The following is a 16,796-nucleotide window of genomic DNA, read 5'->3' as shown; positions in this document are numbered from 1 at the left end:
TGACTCTCACTGTCAGAGATGTACGGAAAGAGGACAAAGGTTTGTACATATTGTTTGTTGCAGGAGGCAGGGACGGTGAAAGGTATCATGATGTCATAGATACTTACATAGATGTAATTACTCCACCTGGCCCAGCCGTGTGTGAGAACGTGTCGTCATCACACACCCCGCACTGGATCGAAGTGCACTGCTCTGCGCCTATGGGAATGAATTGGGATCCAATGCAAGGATCTATCGCCTGTTTCCAAAATGGCAAAAATGCGCCATATCTTAGCAAACCTGAACACTCAGTTGATCACATAGAAGCTGTGTACTGGATGGACGTTGAGTCTTCTATCAACCGCTGTTCCTTCGCACCACAGTGTGAGAAATCTCCTGAAGCATGTCTCGACTTCACATATTCCAGAGAGACTGCATCAATGTCTACTGACAAAAATGTCCCTGAAACCGTAGGAGAAACGACTTTACAGCAGTCTACAACCAGTCCGCAAACAATGATACACACAGAATGCCCTCGTGGCAATGGACAACGTTTTCATGCAGGTGTCACATTACCAATATTAGCCAGTGTACTAGCATTGTTAGGAATTCTTGCTGTAATTAGACTGGAATAGAGGTGGGCTATAGAGGGTTACATTTTCAGAACATGCTCATCACACCTTAGCTAGATGACTTTGTGCCTACTGACACCATTTTTGAAAGAAAAAAAAAGAACGAAAAAAATTGGAAATCCGGGGTGCCCCGGCAGATATCGTAAAAAATCCAAGATGGCCGCCGTTTCGGCTTAAAAAAGACATTTTGGGCTATAACTCGGCTATTTTTGGTCTATTGTGATGGTTTTGATGTCGAACCTCATGTTTTAGGGGTCAAGGAAATGGAATATAATGATAATTTTAGTGTAAAACCAAATCTTCCACATGATATCAACCTTTTTCCCATGCTTAGGGTTAAAGCATGGGAAATCACTCTTTGTCAACATTTCTCGACGAGTTCTCACAGTTTCTTGATGAGACTATGTACAGACCATCACCTTTGGTGATCACGGGGGATCTGAACATCCACTTTGACAATACTTCAGCCCCAAATACGCTGAGGTTCAATGATCTCATCAGTGGCCATGGCATTTCCCAGCTCGTCTCATCTCCTACCCATGATAAGGGTCATATTCTTGATGTCATCATGGTGCGAAACTCTGATAATGTTCTCTACTCCAGCCCCAAGGTCTTTTATGGTATCTCAGACCATTCTGCAGTTTCCTGCTTGCTCAAGTTTGTAAGGCCTTCTCGTGTTATGTCTGAATTCACCTGCCGCAATATCAAGAAAATCAACAGGACAGCATTCGCCGAGGATATTGTCAGCTGCAAATTGATGTCTTCCCCAACTGACAGTGTGGACTGCGTTGTGGAAAATTACAACTCAGCGCTCAGCAGACTCCTCAATATACATGCTCCTGCAAAGACTCGAAAGATCAGGAAACGCACTGACTGTCCTTGGTACAACTCTGACATTGCGGCGGCGAAGCGGAAACGTAGGAGACTCGAGCGCAAATGGCTTTCGAACGGTAAAAGTGAAATTGACAGGAAATTATTGTGCGCTCAGAAGAATGTGGTAAACTCCCTGCTGAAGAAGGCCAAACGATCTTATTACGTGGGCCTCATCGAAGACTGTGGCGAAGATTCCAAACGCCTCTTCTCCGTTGCCAACCGCCTTCTCAATCGAAAGCAATCTTCACCATTACCGTCCCACACGGACAGTTCTGCAATGGCCGAGACTTTCATCGATTACTTTCGGAATAAGGTAGAGACTATCAGTAACAGTCTCTGTCCAGACGAATCGGCGCAGGAGCCCCTCACGACAGCTTCCCTTGAAACCCTGAAGCCCACTGATCCCGACGAGGTCCAAGCTCTTCTTCGCAGATTACCTCCCAAGTCATGTTCTTTAGATCCAGTCCCCACTGTATTGATAAAAGATTGTTCATCCATTTTCGCTCCTATTATTTCAATGATTGTGAACCTAAGTATTGATCAGTGTTACGTCCCCTCATGTTTGAAATCTGCATATATAACACCTCTTTTGAAAAAACCTTCCTTAGACCCAGATTCACTCCAAAATTACCGCCCCCTGTGTAACCTTCCATTTTTGTTTAAAATTTGGAAAGGATTGTTTTCTCCAGACTTACAGATTATCTCTTGGTTAATAATTTATTCGATCCTTTTCAATCCGCATATCGTCCTTACCATAGCGTAGAAACCCTTCTCCTCAATGTGTCGAACTTCATCCTACAGGAAATGGATCGAGGAAATGTCACTGCTTTGATTTTACTTGATTTGTCCTCCGCCTTCGATACTGTTAATCATGCAATTTTGTTAAACACCCTCCAATCTCTTGGTGTAAAAGGTCAGGCATACGAATGATTTAAATCTTACCTTTCATGCCATTCACAGGCAGTGTGTGTCAACAGCTGTAAGTCAAATGCTATGCCTCTCAAATGCGGTGTTCCACAGGGCTCTGTGGGCGGGCCCACCTTGTTTTCCATCTATCTTATTAGCCTGGGACACATATTGCGCCAGCACAAAATTAATTATCACATATACGCTGATGACATTCAATTGTATTTGTCTTTCAAACCTAACCAGGCCGATGCCTTACATGCTTTGAGTCAGCTTGAGAATGCAATGAACGATGTTTATTCATGGCTGAACTCACATTCTTTGAAATTGAATACGGATAAATCTGAGTTTTTAATGTTTGGTTCGAAGACACAATTAGGTAAACTTGACATTTATTTTATCTCCTTTTCCGGCATGTCAATTAATGTGTCCCAAACCTGTCGCAACCTGGGTGTAATGCTAGATTGTAATATGACTATGTCTCATCAAGTTTCTAGCATTTGTAGATCTGTAAGATACCAACTTCGTAATATCGGCTTCATTAGAAAATATTTGAACCGCTCTTCTACCGAAAAATTAGTCCATGCCTTGATATCCTCTAGGCTCGATTTTGGAAACTCTGTCTTATTTAACTTACCACAAACTCAGCTCTCCATGCTACAGAGGCTTCAAAATGCGGCAGCACGCATCATCACACTATCCAAGAAGCACACTCACATCACCCCTATTTTGAGATCACTTCATTGGTTACCAGTCAAAGACCGCATTATTTTTAAGATTTTACTTTTGACTTTTCATTGCATTCAGGGCGCTGCTCCTCAGTATAACATTGGCTTATTCCATAATTACATCCCTGCTAGATCTTTACGCTCATCCAACTCCGGTTCTCTGATAATTCCAAGATTCACTACAATATGGGGCACACGTGCCTTTGGCCATGCTGCTCCCACCTTATGGAATAACTTACCTTTCAGCCGTAAAAAATTGTTTTTCATCAGACTCCTTTAAAAGCAGTCTAAAAACTCACTTGTTTAAAGCCTCAATTTGACTACTCATTACATGTACTTGATATTTGTATGTCCTTTATCTCCTTCACTTTCTCTTCCTTCCGCGCCTAGAGCACTCTGCAGAGTGGATTTGGCGCTATATAAATCATATCAATTATTATTATTATTATTATTAATCATTCCTGTCCTTTACCTCTACTCCACCCGGCATTTTTTTGTGTGCATTTTTTCTTTATTTTTTTAAAGTCATGTTGACTACCATACTCTTAATAACAAGTTCTAGATATCAATCTGGTGTTTTCTACCAACGACTCAGCAAGAAATATACAAATAACATACGTTATACAAGTATGTGTCATGCAGATACCAATGTGTGGCTGGTGCATTCAGGATGCATGGTAACTGTGCAACCAGTGCTGATACTGTATCCTACAGTTCTACTGTAGGCACACAAATTTGTAAACTGACTTGAATAAGCCTTCTATGATATGCCAATTGTCCAGCACAAAGGTACATGTAATGTTTTGACTGGATGATGTACATTGTATCCGCCATCTTGCCTAGAAAACATATTTTTACCATAGCTCAGTCATATTTTTTTTTCGTCTTTTAGCCTAGTTTTGGTGTTTCACCACCACCACTTGATCCCTTATTTCTCATGCCTGGTTTTCCCTACCATTTATATTGCTGTACCTTTATAAAGAAATGGAGTCTTCGCGTTTGATGGGAAATTCAATACCATTTGGGTGATTATCCAACCAGTTCTATGACAAACAAATGCTATATAAAATGTATGTCCTCACATAGCATCATAAATTGGTAAAATCATCATCTCACTCTCTGTGACTGGTAGTGCCTAAAGCTGAGGTAATTAATATCTTTGGACTATATTAGTTATTTCCAGTTCTTTTTTTCCAATTCCAAAACGTGGCCCAAGCACAACAAGCAGTTAGAATATGTACATAGGCTGTCTGTTACAGGAATGTAAAACATGGGGAGGCCCATTAACACTGTTGACGAACTCAAGGAATGCCTGGATACAAAAGATCCCACCAAACCCAAAGCTATTTTACGTGGAAAGCTGTTATACCGCACTCATATCATATCGAGATTATTGTGCAACCATACATGTATAAGGTCTTGATATCAAATCTCTGAGGTGGAAATGAAGGTGACCTTGACTCTTCTATTGACCGGAGGAGAGTCTGATAATCTCCCTGCCCCTGATCTGCCTACTGAAGATGACATGGGGAATGCATTCAATCAAAAGTCAACCAATGGCATCATACAACCAACTGCCCATTCCAACCTTGAAGAAACTATTGATAGTGAACTGGGCATCAATGAATTCTGCATTGTGATACTGGATTACAATACAAATGTGCATGAAACTGGTACCTTGGTATGTTTTGAGACCAAGACTGGTGAGCATGAGCCATATGGAATCGAGAACATGGAAAGAAAGGGACAGATCAGCATCAGCACTAGTGATGTCCAAAGCAAGCTGATGTACAGACAGTACTGCTGACGCAGATTCTTCCATATGAAGAGTTTGTTCGCAAAAACCGATAAGTATATATGTGCCAAATGGAGATATTTGCGATTAAAAGTCAAGAAAAATAAAGAGAATAATAAGAAAATTTTTGCTTCTTTTGACCATAACTTCAAAAATGTACCTTTATATGTAGTGACCAATATATCATTTAAAAGGTATTATTTTGTACTTTATGACAGAGACCGTACTTCAAAATCTTTAAAAATGGACTTATCGGTTTTTGCGAACAAACTCTTCATATGTACAATATATTGGCTCATGGGATGCATCATCCAGCCGAAACATTACCTTTGTGCTGGACAATACTGGCATATCATAGAAAGCTTATTCAAGTCATTCTAAAATTCAATTTTTGCACCTACAGTAGAACAGTATACTATGACTACATGTCTAATGACCAAATGTTTATTAGCACTACAAAGCAGACACAGTTTATAAGCACTGGCTTCACAGTTACCATGCATCCTGAATGCACCAGCCACATATCGGCATATACATGACACATCTACATGTATAAAGTAAGTTATTTGTATATTTCTTGCTGTATTGTTGGTAGAAAACACCAGATTGATAGCTACATGTAGAACTTGTTATTAAGAGTATGGTAGTCAACTGACTTAAAAAAAAAATAAAGGAAAAAATGGAAAAAAAATGACGGGTGGGATAGGGGTAAAGGACAAGGAAAATCTAACCCTAGATATGGGAAAAAGGATAGTATCACGTTGAAGATTAGGTTTAACACTAAAATCATCATTATAATCCATTTCCGTGACCCCTAAAACATGGGGTTAGACACCAAAACCATCACAATCGACCAAAAACTAGCCGAGTTATAGCCAAAAATGTCTTTTATCTTGGATTTTTTACGATTTCGGCCGGGGCACCCTGGATTTCGCATTTTTTTTTTCGTTCTTTTTTTTTTTTCAAAAATGGTGTCAGTAGGCACAGAGTCATCAAACTAAGGTGTGATGAGCATGTACTGAAAATGTGACCTAAAATGACCCTCTATAGCCCACCTCTACTGTCATACAATATATCGTTGTGAAGAGATTCACCTGTGCCTGTACGGGTTAAAAAAGAAGAATACTACGTCACAGAATGAAAACAACCGAAATGTGTAAAGAAGAGAAGTCAAAACCGCAATACGTAAACGCTCCCATAAGTTATCAGAATGGCAGCGATAATAATCATGCTAATTGCACACTCCATTAGGGTCCTAATTACATGTTCACGTAAGAGGCACTATGAATATTACAATACACTCTTCCTTTGTCTCGCCCACCGGAGGTGAAGGCGAGACTAAGGGATCCAAATGTCGTCCGTCCGTCGTCTGTCCGTCGTCCGTCCGTCGTCCGTCACAAATGTTAAAATTTACCTGCAAGACTCTCTTATGATGCATAACTTGGCAACTGTAACAGCAATGGCAGCCAAACTTGGGTGATAGAAGCACTAGGGGTATCTTCATGTTATGGTGTTGTCGGAGGTCATATGATGATGTCAAAGGTCATTTGAGGTCATATATTAAAGAGTATGTGCAAGACTCTCTTTTCTATGTTAAAGTTTACCTGCAAGACTCTCTTTTGACAAATAACTTCACATAAGTTGCTTGGATTACAACCTAACTTGGGTCATAGATGCCCTGGGGATACCTTCATGTTATGGTGCCGTTGGAGGTCACAGGATAAGGTCAAAGGTCATTTGAGGTCATACGTTAAAGTTTACTTGCAAGACTCTCTTATCACACGTAACTCGACACATGTTGCTACAATGGCAATCAAACTTGGGGGATGGTAGATGTCTCTTGGGAAGTTCAAGGTAACCACAAGGTCAAAGGTCACAGACGGGTCAACGAACTTTTAGGGCCCAATGTTAAGTTTTTAGGGCGCATTTCGTTTATGGCTCATAACTTTTGATCCCTTTGTCCGTTTGTAACCAAACTTAAATGGAAGATGTCCCTTGGGGAGGTGAAGGTCGTCACAAGGTCAAAGGTCACAGACAGGGGTCAACAAACCTTTAGGGCCCAATGTTATGTTTTTAGGGCGCGTTTTGATTGTGGCTCATAACTTTTGATCCCTATGTCCGTTTGTGACCAAACTTGGATGGTAGATGTCCCTTGGGGAGTTAAAGGTCATCACAAGGTCAAAGGTCACAGAAAGGGGTCAACAAATTTTTAGGGCCCAATGCTATGTTTTTATGGCACGTTTCGATTATGGCTCATTACTTTTGATCCCTTTGTCCGTCTGTGACCAAACTTGGATGGTAAATGTCCCTTGGGATGTTGAAGGTCACCACAAGGTCAAAGGTCATAAGCAGGTCAATCAACATCTGGGAGTTATAAAAATATTAATTCCTTGTACGCGAATGGGCGAGACACAATTTGGCACTTGCCTTGTTTAATTCTTGGGTACTTATCTGGTCATGAAAAGGGCCTAACAACTCGAATTTTCGAATTTCGAATTTTCTGTAGGCATGTTCTCACTGTCTTCAAGACAACGAGTAATTCAAGGAAAACCCGGATTATAATTGAATAATTCATACACATAAATCTATTCATTCACATACCTACTTACATACACCCATATTACTTTAAAAACAATTCAACCTTCCCAATAATACATATACAATTAATACATTACACATTATATACCTATACATTTATTCAAATCACTACTGAAAATTCCCAGTTCCTATATCTAACTAAAATATATTCTAACCATCTCAAACAATAAATATATATTACATACTGACATTTAAGTTATCTATACTCATCTGTGTCTATATAATGCACATTCATACATTACTCAATAATTCCCAATGATTCAAATAATCAACTACAACACATAATAACATTATATTTACATACCTACATACTTACATCTACTTCTACAATTACTCATAAATATCAATTTCTGACAATTGGTAACAGTGGTGAATGAGGTGATGTGAAGAGGTGGTATTATGATTCAATATTGATTCCGTTTGGATGGAGGGTCTGTAATATATCAATCCAGAAAGATTCTCTGCGTAGTGTTGTGTTGTGTGTTTTGCTTTCCATCGCTTCAATGGCGGTGAGTTGTAGTTTGGATAATGAGTGTGAGGGCAGATTGAAATGTTTTGTGTATGGGAGCGTTTTGTGATGTGGGGTGTGGTAGTTACGTATTTCTGATAGTGTGTTGTTGATATTCTTGTGTACAGTGTTGTCTCTGTTTTCCCGACGTACTGTTTGTGACAGATCGAGCATGTTAGGAGTTATATGACGCATGTGGATTTGCAGTTGATGTGTAAGGAAATCTTGAATTGTCTAGCTGTGGTTGTGGTTTGGAATGTTGTAGTTTCTACGATGTGTCGGTGGAGGTTGCATTTTCGTGAGTTGCAGCGGTAGAATCCGTTAGGTTTGGGTGATGGCGTGCTGGGGGAGGGGTCTTTGGCGCGAACTAATCAGAGGTCTCTTATTGTGCGTCCATGGCGGGAGCTCTAGGAGACGGTGGGGGGTTGGGGGAATAATTCCCGCGAGTGTTGTCAGATTGTTGGCAATGGCGTAAATCCGTACTGAGGAGTTGGGGGTGTGGGGGGGGGGGGGGAGCTTGGTGCCCCCCCCCCCCCCAACACACACACACACACACACACACTTTACAGGGATCGAATGTCCCACTCTTTTGCATGAAATACAAAGTGGGAGGAACGTGGCAGCAAAAATATGAAGACCTTTTTGTTCTTGTTATTGGTTTTTTTCTGTTTTCTGTTTTCTTGTCAGATGACTTTTGGCAGAAAATCAGACCTTAAAAGTATGAAGACTTTTTTGTTTTTGAAATATCTGTGTGAGGGAGCGGAGCGACCGCGCGGGGGGGGGGGGGGGGAGGTGGGAAGGGGGTATCCCCCCCCCCCTCCCACACGAGGAAGATCTTGCATTTTCAGACCTGAAATTCAGCGATCTGGTGCACACTTTTGGTGAAATTAAAAAAAAAATAATATTCATAGATAATTGAATGTCTAAATCGTGGTATTTCAGCTCTTGCTCCGCCTGTGCGACATCACTGTGAAGGCCTACTAAATAGTGGGACCTATCACCGGCGTAGTCAGGATTTGATCTGAGGGGGAGCGGTTAGGTGCGAGAGGGGAGGGTGTGGAAGTGGGGTTTCCCCCTCCCGCGATGAGAACTTTTTGCATTTTCATGTTGTACATGGTGGAATTTGATGCATTTTTTTTTGCGTGTTTTATCGACTTGAAACAGTCCCACATGATTACGGTAGCAGTACATTTTGATGTAGATTATCATTGAACAATTTACCTAAAATGGTATCATTTCAATAAATTCTTGCATTATTTTTTCCACTGAATGTCATGAACGCGACCGAGCCCGAGCGAGCTTAGCGAGCGAGGGGGGGGGGGGGGATGGGAGGGGGATTCCCCCTCCCCCCCCCCCCGGGATTTACGCCCATGATTGTTGGAGAGTCTTGTGGTGTTTGTGTGTGATGTGGGGTAGTTTGGCGGTGGCAGGTGAGTATGTGATTGGAAAGAATGTCCTGTTTGTGTGTGTCGTCTCCGTTTCTGTAGGAGAGCAGTTCATCACGTGGTGTGTGTCTTGCCCCTGTTCTGGTTATGGATCATTTGACCATTTGTTTGTTGTAGCCTCGTTGGATGAAATGTTGTGCGAGTTGTAGTAGGTGGTGTTCCAGTGACTCTTTGAGCATATATGTATGCACTGTAAAAAATGCGACATGCGACATGTTTATGAACTAAACACAGTGTTAAGAATATAAACACTTTGTTTAACATTTAAACACCCGGTGTGTATAGCACGTTTAAAGTATTGAGAGTTAAAGTGTTTAGCTTGGAGTGTTTAGTTGGAGTGTTTATTCTGGTCACGCTATGTTAATCTCAATATGTGCATATATATGTAAAAGTGTTGGAAATGGTGTGTAAATTGCAATTTCTAGTTTCCTTTTATCACGAGAAAGTGGAAACTGTTACGACATCAAGATGCACTATGAAATAATTCATGTTTTAGGCCTTTCATGGAAATGCCTAATCACTATTAGGAAAAAGGATAACCTAAAAATATGTAATACAACTGTAAGAAATTTATATTTTGGTTTCGCATGTACAGTCCTATACTTTAACTGCTAGAAAAAAATGGGAATTGCCTTTGTTAATGATTTCGTTCATGGTTTAGGGCATTACCCAAATGTTTGTTGGTTAGGCCTAAACACTTCTACTGTCAGGGTAAACAGACGCGTTTACATTTAGAACGCCTCGTAAACACGTTCTAAACACCGCACATGTTTAACATAAACACTGTGATACTCGTACTCTACAAGTCAGCAGCGAATGGACGGCCGCGGCCACAACGCACGCAGTGGTGCCCTGTGCGTGCGCTTCTAGCGCACACTCGTGCTATGCATATTATGACCATAATCAATGCACAATTGGCGGGAAAGGAGATGTGCGCGTACGTACCTGTACGGATGGATCTGTCTCATTAGCTGGCTGGTGCTGCCCTAGCAGCGTGATGTGCGTAGGCCTACAGTACGTGCCCATTCGTTCTAGGCTTGGTACACTATACGACTCGATCGACTGCATGCGCTTATGCACTGACTGTTGTACTGCATAAAGCTAAAGGCCAAGGAGCGGATCTAGCTAAGATGGCGTCGAAGCGATAAAGTTCTAGCCTGGCCGGCCTGCATGAAAGCGGTAAGTCTGCTTAGCCTGCTAAGTCGGTGAATAACAAGATTTATTGCAAAATTGCCCTCGCTTAATGTAAAACTGTAGTAGGCGTAGAAATAGGCTACGCCCTTAAAGATTTTGCTCGTTTGTTTTAGTTTTCTATTTCTAAATTTAATGGTTAACGTTTATAGAACGGGGAACGCTCTAACTGTATTAGTAAACGTGTTAGTGCTGTTAACGTTACAATAGGCCTACACTCTACAGATTACCGGTACCGTAGTTATGGGTAAACTCGGCCTAGCGGGTAAACTCACTGTACCGTATCTTTTACGAAGTTATGAAGTATCTTTCATGTGAATGACGATGGGTTAGTGACTATATTTTGAGTGAAATTCAGTTTTATTCCCTGTAAATTCTTCATATAAACTCAACAGGTGGTGAAAATTGAATGTAAAGCCCGTTAAGATGTCTTGGAAAGGGATGCCGATGACACCAAAGTGGGTGATGATGACGTCCTGACGACTGTATAAATTCTGCAAGACATTACCTCTGCTGGCAGAGAACGAGGAATGCTGCAGTCAGCAGAGTAAATCAACTGGGGATAGTACATCACTGTATACTACCCATGTGGAAAGTGGGAATCAAGTAAGTACTCAAAATTGCAGAGCCAAATCAATGAATATTATGTACTTAAAGGGCATGTAAATGATTTTCTATAAAATGCAGATTTTAGATGCTTTAAGTTCTTCTGTTTGTTTGTTTGTTTTGTTTTGTTTTGTTTTGTTTTGTTTTGTTTTTTTTTTTGGGGGGGGGGGGGGGAAGGGGACCTACTCCCGACTCCTGAATCCATTCCATTACCTAAAATAAATATGGAAAATTGATTTATTGCAAATATTTTTGAAAGTGTAAATTACAGATGTGAAATTCTTCACCCAAGAGACAAAGGATACAGTAATGGTCGTAACTCTGCTTGATAATGATGATGAATAAGAAAGAAGCAACAACAACAAAAAAGACTTGACCTATGTCGAGAAAATTCAGCAAAGTAAGTAAAAACTGACGCAAGACACTAAGTGCTAATGTGACGAAGGGATTCTGTCATTCCTTTTAATTTGAACTTGCTTATGGATTCAGTCAACTTCTTTGCTACCCATTCATTTTCAGAATCTATGGGAGCAGTTAAGTCCATTGTATTTCAAAGCCAACTGATTTGTTTTCCTTGTGTAATCATTTCTTTTTACCAGCACCAGTACGTCATGGAAGAATTGATCAGGGATCACGCCAAACCTGTCTGGATTAGAATGAAAGATGCATGCGCTTACTTAACAACCCGTCTAAAAGTGCAAACATCTGAGGATTACAAGGACATCGCAAGATATACTGATATACAGTATATCTATAGGCCTACATGCCATATGAAGGAAATGAACCATGGATAACAATTTTGAATATTAATAATCTTTTTATCGCTAGCCGTGTGATGTCCCACATCGTCATGACGGACTACAGACCTATTAGGAGGCATCCCACCTGTTAGAGCAACCTTTCTATTGTTTTTTTTTCTTCACTGACAGTGTGCATGTAAACCTGTATACTAGAATAAAGAAAATCATATGGGGGATGATAGGGTTTTGTATGCGATAGGGCTTCAGTTCTCCGTGTGTGTGTATGCGTGTGTGTATTACATAATGACGAACCTCTAAAGAAATATGAAGGTAGGGGGCCTATATAATTCGAAGAGGAATTCAATGCTTATTTGATGAAAATTGGTTTTGAAATGGCAGGGATATCCAAAACAAAGCGATTCTATTGTCCTCTGTGCTTACGATAATGGCCACCTTCATTCTTATTGCTCATTGATATGTGTAATTGTCTTTTTTTAACAGCTGGTACGTAAAATTGTAATTTTATCTAATATGTAAAGACACTTGCTCGAAATCGTTTTGCACTATTAAGAAAAACAGTTTTATTCACTTCATTTTATTCATCAACCAATGTCCTTGTAATTCACTGTTAAGATATTACTCAAGAACTTTGTTCGATTGGCTTTCTCTTATATTCTTGTGCAAAAAGGAATATAGAAATCAAAACAAATCAAATCAAAATATCTGCCATTTCATTTTTTTTTTCCCTCAGGTGCTTCCTATACAATCAGCAGATATTGGACGCAAATAAGAGGCCAGTAGTTGTATTTGTTCGGAATTCTTTGCAATTTTCTTATAGACCTGATAGGAAATGCAGTCTTTGGTAGTTAATATTTTCTTTCTGAGATATTCTTGAAATCGGTCACATGGAGAGAGGTATTAGAAATGTAGTACAATATGTATGGAGAATAGGGAGGAGTCTTGCAGCTGACTGACAAATTGACAACGGAGGAGTCTTGCTGATCACATTGCGTGTTCATTACAGCCTTGCATACCCTCCCGCCTCCAGTTGCAATGCATTATTTTTTCTTTGTTCATATCCTCTTGTCTTTACCAAAAATTCTGCTGCGTCAAGATTGAAAGTAGCCCTCCATACCATGATTATGTGGAGTATGATGAGACTGATTAGACTCTAATAGACTATTCATGTATACCCATTGAGTTTGACTTCTTTCTCCAAGGTTCTAGCAAGGTACAGTTGTAGAAGTTTTTTCTCACTCACCCCTTGAAATCCACTAACATTCTAATATTTCTCTCAAAATAGCAAAAGTGAAAAATCCATACAGTACTGTTAGCCTTCATGTACTTTCTGTGATCGTCGCAGTGAAAAGAACAATATCATGTATGTATTTAAGTTCCATTATTGGTACTGATCAGGGAGTGCAGATGTTTTTTTTTTTTTTTTTTTTTTTTTTTTTTTTTGGGGGGGGGGGGGGGTCTCTTTATGATGGAGTGCATCATCTATACTCCCTGATCAGTACCAATACGACCATAGTGTTGTGCATGGTAATTTGCCGTGAGCCTAATCTGGTTCGGGTACCCAAAGCACTTTGCCAATAATTGATGCAATCTTGGATTTGTTCACAGACTGCAGTTATGTTCCTGGAGGTGTTACATATATGTCAAGCTTCCGAAGCGTTGAGTTGCAATTCACAATCAACAAGTTTATTAGTTTGTTTTACAATACTAAGAATTAGTTCTGAATACAGTAGAAAGACGGCAATTCTTGAAAGTAGGCCAAGAATTACATGTGACTGAAAAGTAATTGTTAAATGCAATATTTTTTTTTCTCCAAAATGAGTTGTGTGCCATTTCCTGCATATACAAACTTTACTGTCTGTATAGGAGAGAATTTCATTTACGTCTTCGTGTACAGGCCAGTGACTCCCAGGTATCTTGCATTTAACTCAGTATGGTGTCGTATAGCAAAACATGGCAATATCTCAAGGGGAAAATCCAGTCCAAATACAAGTTAGTCTGATAAGAAAGAGTAAAATATTATGAGTTCATTGGTAAAATTTTGATCGAAATCGGATGTAAAATAAGGAAGTTATGACATTTTGAAGTTTCGCTAATTTTTGAGGAAACAGTTCTTGAATGGTTAATATGAATATGCAAATGACAACGTGGGCATGTCATTCCCTCACAACTTACTTAATTTAAAGTTTTTCATCCAAACGCAATTATTCCCGAAGCTCAAGTCCTGATATATTTAACTGATCACTCTCTGAAGTTATTCAACCAGCAATACCATAATGTTTCACATTTCATTAACATAAACATTGAATTTCATCGTTGTTGTTTTTTGTACACAATCAATGGAAAATGGTGAGGTTATGACATGGTCAACTCACTCATTTGCATATTCATATCCACTTTTAACTGCTTTGCAGAAATTAGCAAAACTTCAAAATTCTATGACTTCCTTATTTTTCATCCGATTTCATTCAAATTTTTACTGTTAAACTTGTAAGATTTTACTCTTTTTTATCAGACTATCTTATTTATTGGACTCGATTTCCCCTTTAAACGATTTTAACTTATTATTCATCAGATATTGCCCAAGCTTTGACTGATGTTTTGATAGCTTACATTTAGAGAATTGCCTTTGACTCTTGTAGCCAAAATGTTTGTGAAAGCTAACCCAGGTCTTCCCTGGTATTATGCGATGTAAGTGTGCTGATGATTTGGTACATCACTGGGTAAATTCTATATAATGTTATGCGTTTATCTCATTCCATGCAAAAGTGGAAACAATCCACTTTACATTAATAATTACATGGGAATTAACATACATGATGAGTAACTTGTCTCATTTAAACACGTAGAAATTAGCATGTATGAATGTATGTGTATGATGTGTAAACATGTCTCATATAAACACTCAGCATGTATAAGGTGTAAACATGTCTCATATAAACACTGAGAAATTGCAATGTTTAATATGTAAACATGTCACATGTTTAGTGTATGCAATTTTGTGATCGATCTAAAAATCAGACATGTGTTCTGAGAATAAACACTCAAATGGCAAATAAACATGTCACAGTGTTTTTAATCTGTCACAGCGAATAAACATGTCGCAGTGTTTACATCGTAAACAGTGCGTCATGTTTATTTTTTGGTTCAGTGTTTAGATCTTAAACATTGTGGGTGATTATGTGACTGTGCGGTGTTTAGTATTTAAACACTGTGAGTGATTATGGTGTAAACGTTTGGTGTTTAGGCTATAAACAGAGCAGGTGTTTAGTTTTTAAACATCAGAACCGTTTAAAACATAAACATGTGTGTGTGGTAAACACCTAGGGTGTGCTGAAAATAAACACAGCATGTGTTTAGTTCCTAAACATGTTTAATATATAAACGCGTCGCAGTGTTTTTAAACTGTCACAGAAAAGTGTTTAGTTAGGTGTTTAGAAACTAAACAATTTTTTTACAGTATATATATATATATATATATATACATATAAATGTGTGCACACATGTACACTCAGATTAAACATTTTTGTCGGAGCATAAATTTAGTAGAAGATTTTGATAAAAGTCTTTGAGTCATATACCATATTAAGCGTAATTATTTTTTATCAACCTGGTAGGTTGATGCAAAGGGAAATTTTACACATGAGCGAACACATTCGTTTTGTCTTCTAGGGCACAAAAGCAAAAACTGCAGAATTTCACATGTAGCGATTCATCTGCAAATGCCCTTAAAGATTGCAGTGATAAAAGACCACAAACCAACACAATCGAGAGACATAAATGAATAAAAAAATACGTTTTCGTTCCCTTGTTTCTCTTTATATCCTCAAACAAGAATAAAGTAGGAAACTAAAGATGGAAACTAAGAATTTTTTGACAACTCAAATTTAAATGTCACGGGGAGTAAAATGCAAAGCTGGTGCAATGGACAGTTTTTTTAATTCATTCTCTTTATTTATGATTCAAGAATTCTTGAGACGAATTCAAGAATCAGCTTTCGATTTTTTAAAGGCGCTTAATTTGAAATAACATTTCAAATTTCTGCCACTTTTCTTAATATTGCATTTCCTCGAATGTCGGTTGAATTTGGATTTGATAGAAGATTCTTCTTTTTTCTCTATTAATTATTTTTCTTTTTGCCTTTTTATCTTTGGGGCTACAAAGACATTATAAAGATCATTGAGTAAATTTTCCAAATTAATTTGTGTTTCCTATTGTGTTGTATTGGCCCTTTGTTCTTGTTTATGGAAGAACAAATATATACGCATGAATGAGAAATTGTCAATTTTTGCACTTTTTTACTTTTGTGCCTTGAAAGAGAAAAACGAATGCGTTCTCTCATGCGAAAAGCTTTACATTTTACTGACCTATATCAGGTGGATAGCGAATTAAATTTTCTTTAACATGGCATATAAAACATCGATATCTAGTCCAATATTCTATGAGAAATATGAGCCTGAAAAAGTGCTTACTTTCTTCTTATTTTTTTTTGCTGATTGTACGTGTATATGTACTTACAACGATAATGCAGAAACCACTAAATCAAATCAAATAATCAAATCCTTATCTGCATTAGAGGAACTAGACTTAAACTTGTGGATGATTTATCAAGAATTATAATATAGTGCGGTTATTCTTGTTATTTAGGCCTTTTGAAACCGAAAATGTTATATGTACGTATAGCGTATAAGTTTCATGAATATATACATTTCATGAATTTGAACGTGTAAGTGTGTACTGCCATATGATGGATTTCAGTGTAATATGGTGATTTGGT

The 16,796-nt window shown here is 38.7% G+C and overlaps 1 protein-coding gene across 1 annotated transcript in view; it reads left to right on the top strand.

Moving 5' to 3' along the window:
• Window positions 1-954: 954 nt before the first annotated feature.
• The window catches only part of LOC139725410 (uncharacterized), a 64,814-nt gene continuing 48,972 nt past the window's right edge, over window positions 955-16,796 (top strand). The window contains exon 1 of the mRNA XM_071636486.1: window positions 955-1,956. Coding sequence (XP_071492587.1) covers window positions 955-1,956 — 1,002 coding nt within the window. The remainder of the gene's footprint in view (window positions 1,957-16,796) is intronic.

Source organism: Diadema antillarum, unplaced genomic scaffold (genome assembly GCF_040938485.1).
Source record: "Diadema antillarum isolate AM-2024a unplaced genomic scaffold, OU_Dant_1.0 seq00000040_RagTag, whole genome shotgun sequence".
Taxonomy (NCBI): Eukaryota; Metazoa; Echinodermata; class Echinoidea; order Diadematoida; family Diadematidae; genus Diadema; species Diadema antillarum.
Note: the sequence above shows the minus strand (reverse complement) of the source record. Positions and strands in the feature narration are given on the sequence as shown.